The sequence below is a fragment of the Diplotaxodon limnothrissa genome, linkage group LG19, assembly GCF_057381915.1.
Source record: "Diplotaxodon limnothrissa isolate DT_005_m linkage group LG19, D_limnothrissa_male_GT1.1, whole genome shotgun sequence".
Classification (NCBI taxonomy): Eukaryota; Metazoa; Chordata; class Actinopteri; order Cichliformes; family Cichlidae; genus Diplotaxodon; species Diplotaxodon limnothrissa.
In genome coordinates, this window is record NC_140614.1 from 5,833,194 (window position 1) to 5,853,059 (window position 19,866).

The 19,866-nt window shown below is 39.6% G+C and overlaps 1 protein-coding gene across 1 annotated transcript in view; it reads right to left on the reverse strand.

Annotated features, from left to right (window-relative positions):
- The window catches only part of akap6 (A kinase (PRKA) anchor protein 6), a 213,787-nt gene that overhangs the window by 128,633 nt on the left and 65,288 nt on the right, over positions 1-19,866 (reverse strand). The window contains exons 11-12 of the mRNA XM_085343525.1: positions 16,076-16,172; positions 14,125-14,327 (exon numbers count right to left, since the gene is read on the reverse strand). Coding sequence (XP_085199651.1) covers positions 14,125-14,327; positions 16,076-16,172 — 300 coding nt within the window. The remainder of the gene's footprint in view (positions 1-14,124; positions 14,328-16,075; positions 16,173-19,866) is intronic.

A 19,866-nucleotide genomic window follows, 5' to 3' on the forward strand; every position in this document is an offset into this window, starting at 1 on the left:
AGGATGCTGTAAACGGACCAAACTTCAGTCAGGAGAACAACTGAGACAATCCATCCATAGTACGAGGTTAGTCATTGATATACTGATGCATGGGCTGGGCTGTAGTTACATTGTAAGGTGTTAAAAACTGAGCTTTAAAATGAATAGTGATAATAAAAAATGAGAGAGGCCGACAGTGATCACTGACTTTTTAGGGACTTGTTCTGCTTAAACAGAACAAGATACAAACCATTAGGGAGGTCGGGTGGCTGTAGCTCAGGTGGTAGAGCAGGTCATCCACTGATCGGAAGGTTGGTGGTTCGACTCCTGGGTTCCCCTAGTCTACGTGCCAAATGTCCTCGGGCAAGATACTAACCCCAAATTGCTCTCCGATGCATCCATCGGAGTATGAATGTGTGTGAATGTTAGCTATGAAGCACTTAGAAAGATGTGCTTGTGTGAATGGGTGTGAATGGGTGAATGCACTAGTTGTGTAAAGTACTTTGAGTGCTCAGATGAGTAGAAAAGTGCTATATAAGCCAGTCCATTTACCATTAAAACAGGTTAAAAACACAACAGCCTTAATAAATGCAGAGTTCATACGTCATCACTTAAAGACTGGATTCTTTTGGCTCTGTTTTACTTGATAAATGGCCTGCTCTTTGTTACCACAGAACCAAAACCATGAAATCAAACACAGTTTGGGGTGAAAAAGGTCATCATAGCTGTTAGTTAGAATTCTCTGTAGGCTTATCAATACAGAACTATTATGTAGGCGTCTTTGAGGAGGCTCTGTAAGTACAAAGCTCATTAATGTCAGCAAACAGACCTTTTTATCTCTTTATGAATCCATTCAAATTTTTATAATGTTGATCTTATCCAACTTTAATGGTGTGGTTGGAATCAGCTAGTACTTTCACCTTCTCAGTTATGAACACTTAAAATATATTTTTAAATGTTAAGATTTTAATATTTGAGCCGTTTAAACAATGTTCCAACCGTCTCGGTCAATAAAATGAAAAGATATTTCAGTCTAATTTTTGAATACATGTTTTTAATTCTCAATTATTAAAACACTGGGCTTCAGCTAAAACTAAAGTATTAATGGAGGTGCTTTGTATCATGTCTTTTTATAATTTAGCATGAAAGTAGATACATGGCAGCAGACAAATAAACAAAGTAATTAAAATAACTACATCTGTTTTCCAGAAAACACAAATATATGGCAGTATGGTATATTATCACAGAGTATACTTCTATTATTTATCAAACTTTTATAGATGCAGCTTTAATACAAAACACTTGAATTTCTCTCTCTCTTTCTCTCCCTCTCTCATTGTAATCAGCAGCCCTTACAGCCAATCTGCTGGCCATAAAACTGTCTGCAGCCTGATGATGTACAGCTCACAGAATTACCTTATCTGCCTCTGATTTACTGTGCCTCACAGGTAGAGAGACAAAAACAGCCTCCACACCTCTGTCACATCCATCCATCCATCCCTTCACCCCCCCCCCCCCCCCCCATCCCCTTGTACATCCTGCATTCCCCCTTTTCCACTCTTCAACCTTGCTTTTATCAGTCTTCTATCAATTCCTCCTGCCTTCCTCTCATCTTTTGTTCTTCATTTCTTCATTTGTGTCGCTCTGTACCGCCATCATTCTCCTCTCGTTTTTTTCCACTAGTAAACCTTATTCTATCCATCTCTTCTCCCCCCTTCTCACCGTCTGTTTTCACCTGTCTTTTTCTAATCCTAAGTGCTTCATCTCTTAATTGGGTGAACCCGGTTCTTACCATTCTGTCCACCTTTCACTTCTTCTGCTTTCAATGCTAAACGTCAAACTATCCCTCTATGCATTTATTTGAGCTTTTTTAGTCTTTTTAATGTCAGTTCCTCTATCCCTTCATTGCCCCATCTTTCTTCTCGTTTCTCTACCGCAGACCTATTTTTCTTTCATGTCTTCCTTTACTATTTTCCATTTTTCACATCCTCCCTTGTCTTCTTAACCGTTCTCTCCTTCCTCCCTTTCTCTAACTATTTTTTTTTTACTCAGTCGCCCCCACACAATTTCTTCGGCCCGTTTTCATTCCATCACCTCTGTATTTTAGTCCAATCCCTTTCTATCTATCCCCCCTCATGCTCTCATCTTGTCCCAGTCATCTTAACATTTATCTTGCTGTTTTTCCCCCCACACATCCTTTTCTAATCTGTCCTTCCATTCATCCTGCTTTTCTTTTTCTTCCTTTCAACATTGCATTCCTCCTTCCCTCCTTCTGCTTCTCACATGGCTACTTCTCTTTTGTTTTTCTTGCCATCCACTATTCTGTTCATCACTTTTATTCCCGCTCTCTTTGGCCTCCTTTTCATTGTAAAAGCAAAGAAAACAGCTCTGCCTGCCCTGCTGCTCGGCTCTTCGCCAACAAAAAGAAAAAGAAAAATCTTTTTGCAGGTACCCGTCACAAATGACGTACACAAACACAATTTCTAAAATAGTATTAAATGGTGCAAAAGACACACACACTCACATAAATTCGGCATCAGACGCTCTGACAGTAATTACAGCCTACAGTGGTCCTTGTTGTCTTTTATTTAAGAACAAGATGGAGTATCTTTGATCAGAAACTGAGACAGAGTGTGTGTGTGTGTGTGTGCTCTTGCACAAAAGTGTGTCTGCCTTGATGTATGAATACAAATGACTGAAATGATATCAAAATGTGGTTTTGATTGTGGATTTGAGAGGAGAAATGGGGAGGGGGTAATTAAGTCACCAGGAGGCCAGTATCTATTTGTGTGTGTGTGTGTGTGTGTGTGTGTGTGTGTGTGTGTGTGTGTGTATCTGCAATAGATGCGTCAATTTATATTCATGTGTAAGTTTACGTGTCCACGAAACATGTGTTTGTGTGTCTGTGTGTGCGCGAGTGGAGTGTGGGTGTTTGAAAACGTGTCTGGTTTTTCATCAGAGCAGAATTCCTCTGCCAACGTTCCTTAATGAAAAATAAATAGCGTCCACTGTTTCAGAGCATCTTTTCAATCAGCTGGAAAATACCCAAAGCAGTAGGAGACAGGAGGTTTTTACGTCTCAACTGCTCAGTAGAGATCAAATCACCATCCAATTTTACTCAAAGAAAAAAACATTTCAGGGCTCTTAGTTTGGGGGAAAAATGTGTTTCTGTCTGGTCTTCATTCGTTTTTCCATCAACAAAGTTTTACAAATTAGTAGAAACTATTAAGAATGATACCTTCGTATTCAAAAAACATGACAATGAATAATCTGGACTCACAGTAAGTGTCTCATTCACTCACCTGAACATTCGTAAGAGCTACTTCCTAATTCTGTTATGCGGGTCTTTCTGTGCCTGACCGAGGAGGGCCTTGGTTTCCCAATCTCTGCTAAAATACACCGTCAGTTAATTCTGTTGCATATGTACATGAGGCTCAAACTCCTGGTTCCTAGTTTTAAATGCTTCCTCCGCACTGGCCTCCACCTTTTCTCTGCAAGTCAGGCTTCTTTGTGTTCATAACGTTGTCCTTGCATTTACTTACGCTTGCTGAAAAGATTTTTCCACAGTTATTTCTACAAACAGATGAATAAAGCCCCGGATTACTCCTTATTACGAGTATGCAAAGTCACTGATGTAATTAATGCTCCTCATGTCAATCTGGATGAATGGATCAACCTTATTTTTTTCTAAAGAAATAAACTTTTACATTAAAGAAAACGCACACATGTATGGTGAAAGAATTCACCTCCCACCACTAAGAGAAAGCTGGAGGTGAAAATCCCAAACTTCTTCTTCTTCTTTTTTTTAATTTTCCACCAACCAGAGTCGAGCTGAAGGAAGCAAACTCATTTCTCCGCTCTCCAGGCGTTGGCTCGTTAACCAACTGCTCTGCCCAACGCTGCCACCGCTTTTCCTTCAACTTTCATCAAACTCAACTACTTCCTCTAATAATCAGCACTGCCATATCCGTGTTTAACAAGGTAATATGACACAAACCATCTGTAGCTTCAAAAAAAAAAGGAAAAAAAATAACACCCACTTTACATATTCACTTTTACCATCCCCATAATTAAATATTTGAGAAATATCAGGAATGGAAAATTAAAACAGAAAAAGCCCTGTGCCACCACTATCAATTTATTCCCTCTCTCAGAGTGCATTAGAAACGTCAGATTGCCGTTGGCAAAGACACAGAAAGAGCTTGGTGTTTTTTTAAACTCACTTTATAAATTACATTTTGGAGTGCTTTGGCATGCTAATACCTGCTGCCACAGAGAGCAGACAGCGTTAATTATTTCTTATTGGGATCGGCGGCGATTATTTGCATATTTCATTTAGCTGTTATAGACGTTGCAGGTGGGAGGGAGGAGAGCAGGGGCGTGTGAGACACTTTTTACTTTGTGTCTCAACAACTTTTGGATTAAAAAAGAAAAAAACGGTGGATTCACTGACCGTATGTGTTTGGAGGAGCATTAATTTAGGCTGATTTCAGTCATTTCCATGAGCTGCGGCAGATTATTGGTGATAATTAACAAAATTAGCTTTCAATATCACGCAGGCTTTGATGCAAAAAGGTCAGAAAACAGTTTTAAGAACTTCAGCGTGTTCAACTTTATTCGACTAAAGCATCAATTATAACGTCATTTATACTCAATTGGCTTCACGAGTGGCTCTATGTGAGGACGACAGCAGGGGAAAGTCAAAGTTTCTAAGAGTTTAAGAACCGGAAAACAGATGTGTGATTTATACAAAACATCATCATGAATTCATCGTGAATACATACGCACTTAATGAGGGATTACAAAACCGGAAAAGGTCCATAGCACGTTGTATCAACGCGAACAGAAAGTTTCGCTCTAGACAAGGATCAGCTTTAACTTATACATGAAGGTCAAAACATCAGGAAATGTTTTAAATGTAACTAATTAAAGTTCACAATAACGTTTTTCAGTTTTTATTTTTAAATTTAGAAGGGTATTTGTTGTCTTATATGTTGCGAAATTTAAGTTGCTGTATTTAGAGTAGGTATGCTTTCCTTTAGTAATACTTTTGTTGTCTGGTATAATTCTGTGATATCTATCCTCAACCCTATAAAGCATCCCTCCATCTATTTTATTCTTATCCAGTTCAGGGTCACGGGGGGCTGGAGCCTGCCCCAGTGACAGCTGGGGCAGATGGATAATGACCCAAAGCATAATGCAACCCAAAAGTGTAACAAGGAAAAAAATGGGATCATCTTCAATGACCAATCAGTCACATGATTTCAACCCCAAAGAGCATGTTTTTGGCTACTGAAAGAAAGACCCACAAACAAGTGGAGCAACTCAAGGTGGCTTCAGTGAGAGTTTAGCAACTCAAGGGAGGAAACACAACATGTTGTGATGTCCATGATTTGTAAGCATTAAATATTTAAATTTACGTTAGCCCTTCCAGTCAATTATGAACCTCTGAAAATAGGAGAGTGTGTATAAACATGGCTGCAATTTTTAAACAGTTCATGCTATTTTTTGGGAAAACCCATTGAATTAAAGCTGAAAGCCTGCACTTCAGTCACATTTCGATTGTTTGGTTTACAGTCCTCTGTGGACGTGTACAGAGGTGAATCTACAAAAAATGTGTCAGTGTCTCGAACATTATGGAGGACACTGTATCCCTAATCCAGCACATTTTCATCTTTTTATTCATTTTTAACAACCTACAGTGTTGTTGGTGTGAAACTTGCTTGCTGTGTAACATGAAAACCCTCCAGGTTTAAGCGCCAAGTTTTATCGCTTTCAAATGACCTGGAAATGCAGCTTTGCAGATCTTCAACCAGGGATTAACACCAACACTGAGATTTTTTTTTAACACAAACTATCTTGATATAGTGTCACTGCGTGGTTAAACTAACTCCCAAACTTCCTAACTTTAATCTTAATTTATGTAAAGTGCTGTGTGGTGGAGCTCCGGGAGCGGGACAAGCCGTCTGATTGGCTATATCAGGTATCAGGCAGGAGTCCAACACTCGGTAATTTGATTTAAAAAGCTCGTAATAACCTGAGGTCAATATTTAAATCACTCAGAGGGGGAGATGAGCCACTCTGCATGTTCAGGACGCTTCAGTCTCCATGCTCAGAGTCAACCAAACCTGGATCTCTATCACCTCCACTCCTCCAACACCTCCTCCACTGCCCGCGATCTTTTCTTCTGCTTCTTCTTATCCTTACTTTAGCCCCCTTTCCTCTCCATGTGACTTCTTCACTCCTCAGTTTCAAAAATACTCTGCGGTGTTCAATGCTCTGATTTCAGAAATAACTTAAACAAAAGGAGTTCCATTTCTCTGTTTCAGCTCCTCCTGCTTTTCTTGCATTTGCTAAAACGACTAAATTATAGCTAAATTTTGAATCCTGGTATTTATAGGAATTTGAGCTCTGCAATAAATTACCATTTCTCATTTCAGGTGGAGCTCTGCTCTCGAGCATATCACTGCTTGACATCTGTGACAATCTTCACCCATTCGTTTTTCACTTGCTTTGACTCATGTTACATATGGACATGTTGAACTGAGGCCTTTTATCCTTCAGATCCATTTTTATGGTAACAAATTTGTGCTTGGTAAAGTCATTTTATGTTGTAAGGTGTGTTACAAACGACAGAGTTGGAAATAGTGGATGCTAAATCTCTACTGAATATTTCACCTCTTCAAAGTCAGAGTTTGGTTGGGTTTTTTTTCCCGTCTTTCATCTGCTACCCGTCTGTAAGGCAACAGACTGACTCTTCATCTGACCCCACCTTGTTTCATTCTTCTTTCACTACCTACTCGCTGTATTCCCCTCCCCCCTTCTCTCACTCTCTCCCTTCCTCTCCTCCCCCCGTCCTTCTCTGTGTGGTCTGTAGGGTGAAATGGAGGCCTGGGGCCAACAAGCTGTCTCCACCAGCCACACTGATAAGACACACACACACACACATACACATTCAGAGTCACCATACAAGTGCCAACAGTCACAATCACAAATGTACAAGTGCTTTACACACACACACACACACACACACACGTTTTTTTACACAGCTCATACTCTGTGAGGAGCCACCTACAGAGGCCACTTAGCAGTTTTACCTGTAAATTTCTCACTCTTACACACACAAACTTTCATACACATTTATACACTATACTTGTGTTTAAAACTGAAACATGAGAAAAAAAATTGTGTTCTTGGGGAAAGGGGGGGGGGGGGGGGGGGGGGGGGACAGGTGGATAGCCAGGTGTCAGGTTCAGCTCTCTAATAGGATTTGTTTCCCCTCATGTCCAAAGGCTAGTCCCTTTGGACATGAGGGGTTGGTCTAATGTCAACAAATCAACTTCCTTACAACGCACCATCCATGACACACCTCAAACTCACACCAACCCCTCCGAACCCCTCGGTGGAAATTGGCATGTTCCTGACACGTGAAAGATGAATTTGATGTATATGCAGCATTTGAGCAAAGTGTATATTTCAAGCATGCACCTGGAGCAGATGAAACATATGGGAAAATACGTATTTAAGACAAATTTTTATTCAAATTAATTTTAAGTCTGAACCTCTAGGGTTAGGGTTAGTAGGCTGTTAGATGTATGGCTGTTTCACACAGTTAGGCGCTGACCTGCTTTAAGCAATGTAATATTTATTGATCTAACAGCCAGTGTACTGTTTATTATACCTCTTTTTGCATATATCTAAGTCACTGCATGTATCTTATACAGTTGACTTTGTGTGTCAAAAGAACGTCGCGGATCAATGCCAGTGTTTTTGTAGTGGTTCACAAGCTCTTCGCTGCCCTACAAATGGGAGAGTGCTGTTTTTATTCCTTGGGGTGTACTTAGTGTGCAACAGTAACAGGATTGATGGAACATTTCAAACATTCACCAGGATCAAAGTTTTTCACAGCAGAACACTGCATTATACTGAGATGGTTAATGTTAGTCACTATGTGGTGCTTTTAGGATTGTGGTAAACTGATGGTTATGTAACCCATTAGAGTTAGTGTAACTAAATATCCTCACCTGTTTTATTTCATTATATATTCCATTTACTTTTGGATTTCTGTGAATTTCTATAAAGAGCGACATAAATCTTCATTTATTCCATTAAAATTAATTAAACAGATTAATGTTATAATGTTTTGTTTTTGAGAAATTTCCTTTCAAACTTTAGATTTACTGAGAGAAAGTTCCTCCATCTTCCACTCCATCATGTTCATACTTTGTTCTTGTCAAATATCCCCCCACATTTGTAATACGCTGTCTAAACATGGTGGCAGTTTTATAATATTTGAGTGATGAAACTCCAGAGAAAAAGATCCAGATTCAGCAGCTGTCACCGAAAACATCCATTCACCTTTTCAACACGCGCACGTTTGTGTGTCTGTGTAAGTGTGTGTGTTAGCAGACTCGGTACAATCCCCTGTAATGTGACAGACAAATCCTGCTAAGCTGTTAAATATTACACTGCTTTCACACTCGTATTAAACACCTTTCTATGTCTGTCGTGCGTGCGCGCTCTCTTTTTCCATGTTCACCCACCCCTGCCAAAACACACACGCAACCCTTGCCTTCATCTTCAATATGCAACAAAACACTCTTCGCACATGTACAACAAATCTTTAAAATGCAGCGACACACTGACAAAGTCACATAACGCAATACTCTCATATGACACACACAACCGTTTCGCTGCGCGGTGTCTCTGCTTGTGTGTGTGTGTGTGAGTCCTAATCCCCGGTGTTGGCCGTCCTGTCGCGGCGTTATATTTGCTGGTATCAGTGTATCTTCCACTTGCTGCCTAATCCAACCACCCCGGCTCTGATATTTCCTGACATTTATATGAATCACCCCTCTCTAGATGAACGGACAGAGAGAGGGAGGCGAGGGAAGGGACAGAGCTGGATGATGAAGGCAAAGATGGAGCTTGAGTGAAAGAACGGTACAAGGAAAGACATCATGAGTCAAAGAAGGTTGTGTCAATGTAAAGGTCTGCAGGGATTTAAACTGAGAGGAAATCAGAGGAGAGACAGATATCGAGACTTATGGATGGAAGGACAGACGGACAATGGAATGGTAAGGGATAATGAAGGGATGGAAAATTGGGGGGAAAGTCATTATTTTCTATCTTTCATTGATGAAAAGAAAGAGCATGAAAGTCAAAAGCAGAATAAATAAAAATCGCACCACGGAAAGACAAAAAAGTCTTCAACCTTGTCAGCGACATATGTTTCCATCAATAACAACAAGCTCTTATGAGCACCAAGAGACACACACACATGCGCTATTAGTCTTCGGAGGCTTGTTAAGGCTCAGCCTAATTTTATGACCTCACACCACACCTGTAGTTGCTACGGCGACCATATCAGCTAAGAATTAATAGAGGGGGAGCGAACAAGGACAAAATGCTCTGAGTCAGAAATTGAAATTTGACAGAATGAACGACGCTAAAGCAAAAATATAAACCTTCAAGTTTCCAAAAGTGCAATGCAACTTATATCAGCTGCCTAAGAAGCAAGTCAGTCTTAAGTGATCAAGCTTACTTGAGAAAAATGGTAAAGCTGCCATGAATCTGACTTTTTTTTTTTTTATTTCAACAGAGCATGGTAAACATGGTGAAATCTTTCTGTTTGTGTTTTGATTACATGGCAGAGATCATAGCTGAGTTTTTCAGCATTTAGTCGATTATTTTTTGAACTTACAACTAAAAATGAAATGGCACCAAAGCCACTTTAATATTTGCCACAAAAAGGCAAACTGTGTTCATATGAAATGCTCCTATGTTAATATAAATGGTTGAATGCTAATAATATAAGTTCAGCACTGGAAAGCACCAGCATTTGTACACTGGAAACAAAACCAGTTACCTTTTGTTAATGCACTGCTCATTGACTTGGTTGTATCCTATATAGCCACTATGAAGTCCTAATCACACAGTATTGTACATAATGTATAATAGCGCATTATACATGCATTTGATGGGGTCACTTGTCACTCTGTACCCTTTACCACAATTTGTCAACATGCAATGTTAATTCTGTGAAGGGGGATATTTTAACCCACGTTTGGTGCTTAAACCTCATGAAATACCAAATAAGAAATTAAAACTAAGCAGCACAGTGAAAACAAAGTGACACCAAGTGCAAAACCAAAGCTCACACATCCAGGGAATAAGAACAGAGGGGTATTTCACCCTCAAATTATGTTACAGGTTATTTTTACGTTTAAGTTGTTGGCTCATGACCAGATTTCTATATTTCTTCTTTTAGAAAAACTGTTACAAAAAGTTAAGGAATATTATGAGTGCTGTCACTATTTGCTGCAGATGATAATGCATTTAGATAAATGTGTCTAATTATATGACATATCCAGCTGCAGAGGCACCAGCAGCCCACAGAGAAGCAGTCACAGTCACTAAATTGCATGCTAACCATCTCGAGCCGGGTGTGAAATATGTCATTTGCCTCTGCTCTTAATTGCACTAAAAATGAAGATTAAGAGGATGAATTATTGATACAAGTTGGTATTTAATCTTTTGTAATGAATAGTGAATCCGCTGGTTATAAATATTGTACAAGGCTTCATAATTTGATAAATTTATTCCAATTTGCCCTTTATTTTGCCCTTTAGTCAAGGTTACGTTCATTTAAACTCCCTCTCTCTCTCTCTCACACACACACACACACACACACACACACACACACACACACACACACACACACACACACACACACACACACACACACATATATGTAGACACTAATAAATACTCATGGCCACTACTGCTCTGAAAACATGCACAACAAATGAACTGCAGTGCATCTACCTACCCTCTGCCCTTGGTCATTGTATCATTCTTTTTTACCAAGGCCCATAAACACAGATGCATGCAAGCATGTAAACAAAATGCCCTTGGTTGACCTTGTTCCCTCAAAACACACACACACACATGCACATGTGTGTGTAGCAGTAATTAGGCCATGCATCTGATTGTCATTAAAGAGCACTGGCAGATAATGAACACACAGTAAAGCTAGATTATTTCTTATTTCCTGCACATTATCAAGCTGTCTGATGGTGCTGAATTCATGTGACTTGTGATAATAAAAAAAAAAGTGAAATGTTACCAATTATCCATAACATTAAATGCACTGAGCAAGCTACTGAATCCCTCTGCGCTCACATTGCTGTGCTTCCTGATCACAGGTATATACAGCATAACATTAAAAATATGTGGTCATTAACTTTGAGATCTACTTGTAGCTAACTTTGGAGATATCTACTCTACTACAATGTGACTTTTAAACATTTCCGAAAGCCGGTCAACAAGAACAGCAACACACTGGAACGCACCGGAAAGAGCTCAGGTGTTGTCTATGATGGTCTTATTTTCTTGTTAAAATATACATCAAAATACAATACAGTCTTAAAGTGCAATATCCACTCGCGTGTGCTGTTTGCTCAGAACTGAACATGTTTGATAGATCTCATAGCTTTGAGGAAAGTATCTGCTGAATGCACTACACAAACTCATCAATCTTGCAAGAATCATCGTTTTCCTTTTAGGTATCACCAGATATGAGGCTTGCTACTGAGTTATTTTGAGGACCAACAGACAAAACTCTGTCTCTAACGTCTTAAGATATTACCTGGAGCTGTCTACATACTTTATATGAGATTTACCTAACAGGGCTAAAAAATACATCTGTATACCATGAAAATACTGGTTGAAATTCTGCTGTTAATGAACTTATTAATTTGACGAGGTCTTGATGATTCCATAAAATTGACTTCATTATTTTAACGAGTCTTCATTCGTGTTTGACTTGGGAAGAATTCACTGTTTTCGCTGTTAACTTGACCCTAGTCTAGACTTGAGTTGAATGTTCTGAGAATAAACTTAGGCCTGGCTTCAATGAACTGCAACTTAGTCAAAAAACTTGTAAACTGGACTCCTCCTGAATAAGAAGGGGTTTGAATCATTTTAAACTCAACTCCAACTTGCATTGAATAACTTTGTTCTTGACCTGGGCTCAGGTCCAGGTTTCATCCTTTGTACCAGTAGATAAGGTTCACTTTAAACTTGGCTTTTACTTGCCTTCAAATGCTCGCCACATGATTTAAGCTTGTCTCCCCCCACCCCAAAATAAATCGTGAAATATAATTCATTTTAAGTAGAAGTCACTAGCTGCTGTTTCTTTAGCTTTTAGTTAATTTAATTAATGTTTGTTCCCACTTTGTCTTTTAGGCCCCCCTTTGTTGAGATTGAGTCTGGTTTTGCTTCAGCTTGTTTGTCAGTTTGCCATTTTACCTTCATTTGTGTTTGTAACAAATGTTCTTGTTAGCTCTCTCTCAGGACTCTCATTGGACTTTTTAGTAATCATTTTTCATATTTTATGCAAAATCCACTTTCTATTTCTTGTGTCTTTCTTTCAACATTATTGAGGCTTAAGTTATAATTTTAATGATATTAAGTGACAAATAATATACATTTCTTATTATTATAGCAATCCATACTGTGAATGCAATTCCAGTGTATTTATATATTTATATTAATTAGAATTTATGTGTGCCTGGTTGATTTGCCTGTATATTTTTAGAGCAAAAAAACAAGCCCCTAGCATTAGTCAGCTAATGCTAGGGGCTTGTTTTTTTGCAAAGGTAGCACTCCACTCTGTTGCTAAATATGATGAAATCCTTAAAAAAAACCCAAAGAATGACATCACTCTGGCAACTTTTATCTTTTATATATAGTGTATGGTTTCACCCAATCCAAAGCACATACACCTCTCTATGTAGCTGCTCATTTTAGCACATGACTATAGGTTCTACACTGGCACAAATGTTGTTTTGTGGGCGGACAGTCGACCAGAAAGAGTTAAAAGCACCACTGGTTACAACACTGGAAGTCAGATTGTCTCCTACAGATGGAGGATCTTGCAGGATTTGTACATCGGTTAGTTTGGGTTCATTGTTCACCTGCCCAGAACAGACACACACTGAATAATTTAAAATATCACAGAAGTATGGGAAACCCGTGATGCTGACATGCCTTGTGTGTGTTTGTGCTCTGAAGCAGCGAACAGTAATAATTCAGTGGGTTCACACCTTAGTTTGTTGTTTGGGGGTTTTACGGATCAAAGCATTAAGTGCAGAGAGAGATTCACACAGATAATGAATGGACTGTTAATGTGCTGTGGCCAAGCAGCTAATGGACACACACACACACACATACACAGGAAAACACTGATACGCATACATACAAAATTACACTTTCACTATAAGATGTACACAAAACACGCACGCACACAGAGGTGGTAGCTGGCTAATGGCTGTCACTGTTGACTGATCACAGTGATCAGCCTGCTGCAGCTCTAATTGCAACTAAACAATCTGAAAACAACCAGAGTCAGGTTTGCAGGAGAAGAAGGAGGGGAGCAGGAGAAAGAGAAGGAGAGAGAAATACGGAAGAGAAATACAGAAAATAAAACAAGATGAAAGTGATTCAATGAGAATGAGGAAAGAATGAAAATGGATCAAAGGAAGGGAAATGAAAGCCCAACAGGTTGGAAAGAGGGAAGAAGGGAAGGACCTGTTTACAAAAGGATATATCCAGAGCAGAAATGAGTAATAAACTTAATCAAGGAAAAAAATTTTTAGAAACACAGCAAGAAAATGGGATAAAACAGCTGAAGGTAGACGCGTACAGGAGGGAAGAAAAACAAGGAAAAAATGTGATAAAGGTAGAAGAAAGTTAAAGTCTGAGCAGATGGACAAGAATGAAGGTACTAAAGGTCAGATAAAGAGTTTGAAGTGTAAAATATATATGAAAAGTTTTCAGTATTCTATTTTGACAAGATACTGATGTAGGCTTCAGGCAGCTTTTTTGGCACAGTTAAGATCCAAATTTTGGGACTGCCAGGAAATAAAAATGAAATTTATACACTGAGCAACTGAGTCCAACTGTGTGTGTCTGTGTGTGTGAGAGAGAGAGACAGTAAGACAGAGGGATAATAGGGATCAACCAGGGAGGAAATGGAGGGATATGAATCAAGGAATAAAAAACAAACAATAAGCAGATGAGCAGAATAACCGAAAGCTTCGAAGCTAAACAGAAAATAAAAACCACCGCTGCTATTTTTACCTTGAGGCCGTCTGCTGGGCAAGAAGGCAGCCAATTGGCTGACGGGTCCCCTGGGGCTGTGAAGGGCTTGTGTAACTGGTTGGTATAGAGGAGGCGGGCCTGGATGCAGCGGAGGGCGCGGAGCATCCAGCTATGCTGGCGCCGGATCTGCCGCTGGAGCTGATCCCATTGGCTGGAAACCATATGGAGGATATCCTTCAGACCTGGAGGGTGACAGACATAGGGATAAAATTGAAAAAATGAGAGAGAGCCATGGATAACACAGAGAAAGACAAACAGGGAGAGGATAATAATGAAAGAGAGAAAGAGAGACTTGGGATAGTTACGGTGAGAAAAATGATACCCATAATTCCATTCCTCTATCTGACTAAAGAAGAGCTTTTCTAAGACCACAATATCTTTTAAAAAACTTTTAAATCCACATTATGTTAAGTGAATGTAACGTCATACTTTTATTTTCATCCTTAAAGGATAATTCCGGCTTATTTCGGCCTGGAGCGTTTTCCTTTTAATGTGGCTTTTGTGGCTCAGAAAATGACATTTTTTGAGTGCTGCAGGTATCTTGCAACAGCTGCTCTGATACGAATCTCTACAACAGAGTCGCAGAGTGCAAAGTGTGTACGATAATGGGAACTAAGCCAGGTTGAAATAAACGCTAATTATCCATTAAATCGATGGGTTACCTTTGAAACACCCCTACAAAACATAGGTCATTAGTGACTACATTCATTTACGCTTTTCAGAAAGTATAAGAACAAGGATAGTGGCAATGAAAGTGACGCAAAGGCAGGTTTTTATCGTTATTCAGACTTTACAAAGGTATACAAATTCTAATTCCTGGAAGTCATGAATATTTTCTAGTGTATATAGTGATAGATTTCACTTCCCTTGGGCTAAATCCCAGTTTCCACCCATAGGCCTGTTGGTATCCTTAATCTTTAAGCTTTTTTTCCTGTGTTGTAGGCTGCAGATAGGCTGCATGCTAACGAGGTGACAAATGGCATTAAAATCATGGGTTTTATTGTCTTGGCTGAATGATGATTCGAGTCTCTAATTTTGCTACAAACTAGAGGTCCCTCAGGAAAGTCTCCAGATATACGGTTGCATAATAACATCAAAAAGTGATGCAAATGACCAAACCATAATCAGTCAAATTTATCACTCATGTGCTCGTGGTGACTGTAGTCTGGTTATTCCACAGAGTGTACGCCACTCTGACACATTTCTGCTTCATGAAAAAGCTAAAAAGGTTTTGGAGCTTTTAGAAAGTGGAGCACCTTCCTCCATCTTCTCTGTCTTCCCTGGAAATCTGGCCCTGAATAACTGAGTTCTGCTGGGATGTTCATTAGAGATCAATTATCTCTGCACATTTTGATTTTCTAGAAATCTGATACATGAGTGGCAGAACAATCCCCATCATCGGACCATTTTCATCAAAACCTCTTCAGAAATCTGTAGTTCAAGTTGTTTAGTTTGTAATTATTCATCTTAGTAAGTCTGTTATGTTATCAAGTTGGTAAGCAACAAATATTCCCAAATCCCAACACACTATTACTGCTCAGATATTTGAAAACAACACAGCTTTCTCTCTTTCTCGGTTCTCTCTTTTCCATCTTTAGCTTCAAAAATTCTGAAAAAATACGCCGTTACTGTATACTCAATGTTTCTTTCCCCTGCCTGCTGCTCTTCTTTTCTTTTTCTCTTTCCTTCGTCTTTTCTCCCGACTCATCTCATTCTTTGTCTTTATCTCTCCCAGTCTCTCTTTCGGCTACATTCATATGAGGTCTCCTCTCTGAAGGTCGCTCTGTTAATCCAAATATTAATAATGAATGGAATAGGGTCGGGGCTCCATTATGGCCACCTGTGTGTGTGTGTTTCAATGTGTATCCTGTTATTGTGTGTGTGTGCATATTTGATATGTGAAAGAATATGAATACGTGCAAGAAAATACCAGAATGGTGGAAGGTGATGATGGTGAGCAGCGCTTTGCCTTCCTCCATTATGCTTTCCTTCAGAGCGGCGCGACTGTCCACGTTTAGCTTGAAACTCTAAAACACACATAGAGAAACAGATGCAGATCATCACCAGAATCCAGAGAGTTCATCAGACAAGATGAAAACAAACCTGCATTCTTTATAAAGTCCAGCAGGGCGGCGACTCCAGTGATTGTAAAAAGAAGTGTTTCATGTTTCTAATCCTCAACTAGATATATCACCTCAGGTTTCTGCTGCGTTTTTAGTCTAAATTGCTAGCTTTAAGTATCACCTAATAGGGCATGATATTCATTTTACAATGTCTGATGCTATTTTGAGTAAAACAAACAACATAGGAGAGAATTTTGGGTGCGGCTACCTTGTGAGTGACGGTTACTACTGTGCAGTAAACTTCATTTTCTTATTAACATGGTTTAAAAACAACACTTGACTGTGAAAATCATTTTCTCTCTGAGAAGGGTAGCAGATTAACAAAGACAAGAAAAAAAAGCATAATTGTGGTAATGTAAGCAGGAAACACACAAAGAGAAGGGAGGATAAAAGAGAAGCAAAAAATAAGCTATGATATGGGTGGACAGAAGGATGGATGGACAGATGGATGGATGGAGGCACAGAGCTGCCTGAGGCGATGTTGGGAAACACTCCAGTCAGGTCTCTGAACACCATTATAGCCTTTTTTTGATCTGATGCGTATGTGTGTGTGTGTGTGTGCGTGTGTGTGGATATGTGCTGTTGTATTACTCATATTTTGTTACTCATAAATGTGTTTACACTGTTGCATTTTGGGAAGTTGCAACATTGACATGAGGTAAACCGTGAGATTTTTTGTATGAAGGTGATGGTTAGTTGTCCTTAGGAAGAGAATGCAAGTCAATGTCTTTTGAAGTGATAAAGACAAGCTTGTGTGTGTGTGTGTGTGTGTGTGTGTGTGTGTGTGTGTGTGTGTGTGTGTGTGTGTGTGTGTTTACATATGTTTGCGGGGACCAAAAATTGGAAGTTTACCATGTTTGTGGGGACCAACTGCCCTTATTGTCACGGCGGGGTGCGCCGATGTGTGTGGAAACAGGACCCAAAAGCAGATGACGATGAGGAGTAGTAAGGTTTAACAGAAAGGTGAGGTTTTATTTAAATGACGGCAGGGTTAAACCAGGAAACCAAAACAAACTGGCAAAACACTAAGAAACAAAACACTAAACTGGCAAAACACTAAGGGTACTAAGACCAAAAAACTATAACTATAACTGAGGTGGAAAATAACAGGCAAAGACTAAGACTAAAACTGTAACTCTGGTGAGATAAACAGACTAAGACTAACGTGGAATTAACAGACGAAAACTAGAACTATGGCTGAGGTAAACAGACGAACCGACAATGGCATGAAGAAAACAAAAGGCTTAAATACAGACATGAGGTGATCAGGGGAAGTGGGGACACATGGGGGAACAGCTGACAGACATAAACCTAATGACAGGACCAGGAGAGGAAAGCTAAATACAATGAACAAAGAACACATGACATTGTCAAAATAAAACAGGAAATACTAAAACTAAACATGACAACACAACTTAACAGACCTAATACGTGATGAATAAATACAAAACCCCAAAACATAGAAAACCCAGGAACAATAACTGCCTAAACTAAAGGCAGATAGGAAATAACACAAACTAAATCACATAACAAAATGAGACAAATACAAACATGAACTCAGAGCGCTGGGTCAGAGACCCAGCCTGTGACACTTATGGGGACAAAAACACGGTCCCCACGAGTTTGAAGGCATCTTTCAGAGTCAAAATGTGGTTTTAGTGTCAGGATTATTTCATTATGGTTATGGTAAGGTTAGGGTAAGGGTTAGGGTTAGGCATTCATTTTTGATGGTCAGGGTAAGCGGCTAGGGAAAGCATTATGTCAATTAGATGTCCCCACAAAGATATGAAAACACGGTGTGTGTGTGTGTGTGTGTGTGTGTGTGTGTGTGTGTGTGTGTGTGTGTGCGCGCGCGTGTGTGTGTGTGAGAGACAGCCTCAAGGTGCCGAGGCCTCACAATTTAACCACTCCTGACATCCTGCTGTGCTGCAGTGGGAAATGCTGCACGCACATACTCACACACACACACACACACACACACACACACACACACACACACAGTGCTTTCGAGACACACACACCCGCGGTGTAAATGTTTGTATGTGTGTATTTGTGATGCAGTCCGATCAGCCTGATCTCAAGAGAAATTTGTACACTGCACATGCTGTGCAAAAATGAAAACACGATTTTCATGCAACATAAAAAATAACAGTAAGAAGTGTAGTGTGCATTAAATGGAAACAATACTCATCAATATATTGGGGAAAAATCCTGAAAGATCAGTGCATTAAAGCTGCTTCTCCAGGTTGTGGTAAAGACACGTTGCTAAAATAGGATAAAACTGGGACAAAAGACACAAGATGGCAAAGGTCTTGCAAATCTATCTCAAAAGTTTTAAATCATAGCAAAAAAGAGAGACGGTGAGAGAAAGAGGACTGAGAGACTGTGTGGTGGGGTTTTTTCAGTCCAATGAAATTATAGTTAGAAACAGGATAAGAGTGTAAAACCCTTTAAAGAACAGTGATGGCAGTAATAACTGGTTGAGATACAATTAAGTGTCAGGTTTAACTGACAAAGTCCAAAAAGGCATTCAGTTAGTGGGTTTGGTTAATAAGTGATTCTAAATTGCCCATAGAAGTGAATGTGAATGTTGTAAATCTGGCTCTAGGTTGTTACTTTGGTGGGACTTGAAATCCTTCATCCGTTTCTCCAGAAAGTCCTTGGTCTGCTCTAGAGCTCTGCTGCGAACTGGAAGGCTACTCATGTGCAGTGAGTTCATGTGCCACTCAGCAGGACTGCAGTCCAGAATCAGAGTTCACTCTGAGACTGGGAGACTTACTGAAGATACATCTGATCAGTTATTTATTATCACAAATAATAAGCTATAGTATTAGAGGTAACATTCAAGAAAATATGAGTGAACTCCCACTGTTGCCACAAATATTATCTAGTTCTGTGGGAAACACTGTATTGCAAACCCTGCTAAATAGCAGACAGTGCGAACTCAGCCTGTGACAGTCCTGCCATGAGGGATGGGCGGGTGATGGCATCAGTCAACACATGACAAGGTCAGACTGCCACACCACCAATATTTATGGAGTAGGATATACACAGTTGAGACAAATGGGATAAAGTGTTTTAACCCTCTCACAGGATTATAGCAATGTATGTGGAAAAGAGGATTAGCTTCATCATAAAATCATTCAGTGTCACCTCAATAACCAACTCCTTGATTGATACAGATGTTTCCCAAATATCTTGACGTGAATGTCGGATCATCACGTGCCAAAAACTGAATCCTCAACCCAGGATGTGTTAGTTCCGTGCTTTAGCCACAGGTTTACACTAGTGTAGTTCTTTGTGTCGTATAAAAACCACACATCTCCGGCTTTAAAAGGATGTGAGCAGATAGCGGTGAAGCTGTCCTGCACATATTACATTTCACAGATAAACAATAAAGTATCTCTTGGAAAACTCAAACCATCAACTATACTATCTCCTCACTGTGCTCCCAAAAACACATTCATATATCAGCATTATCCAAACAAAACATGACTGTCTGCTTTCTGCAATCATTACTGCCTTGCAAACGTTGTAAATTACTCCAAATCTCACGGCTGATTGAGTAATTTTACAGACTCAGCGGCCACTCTGCCCC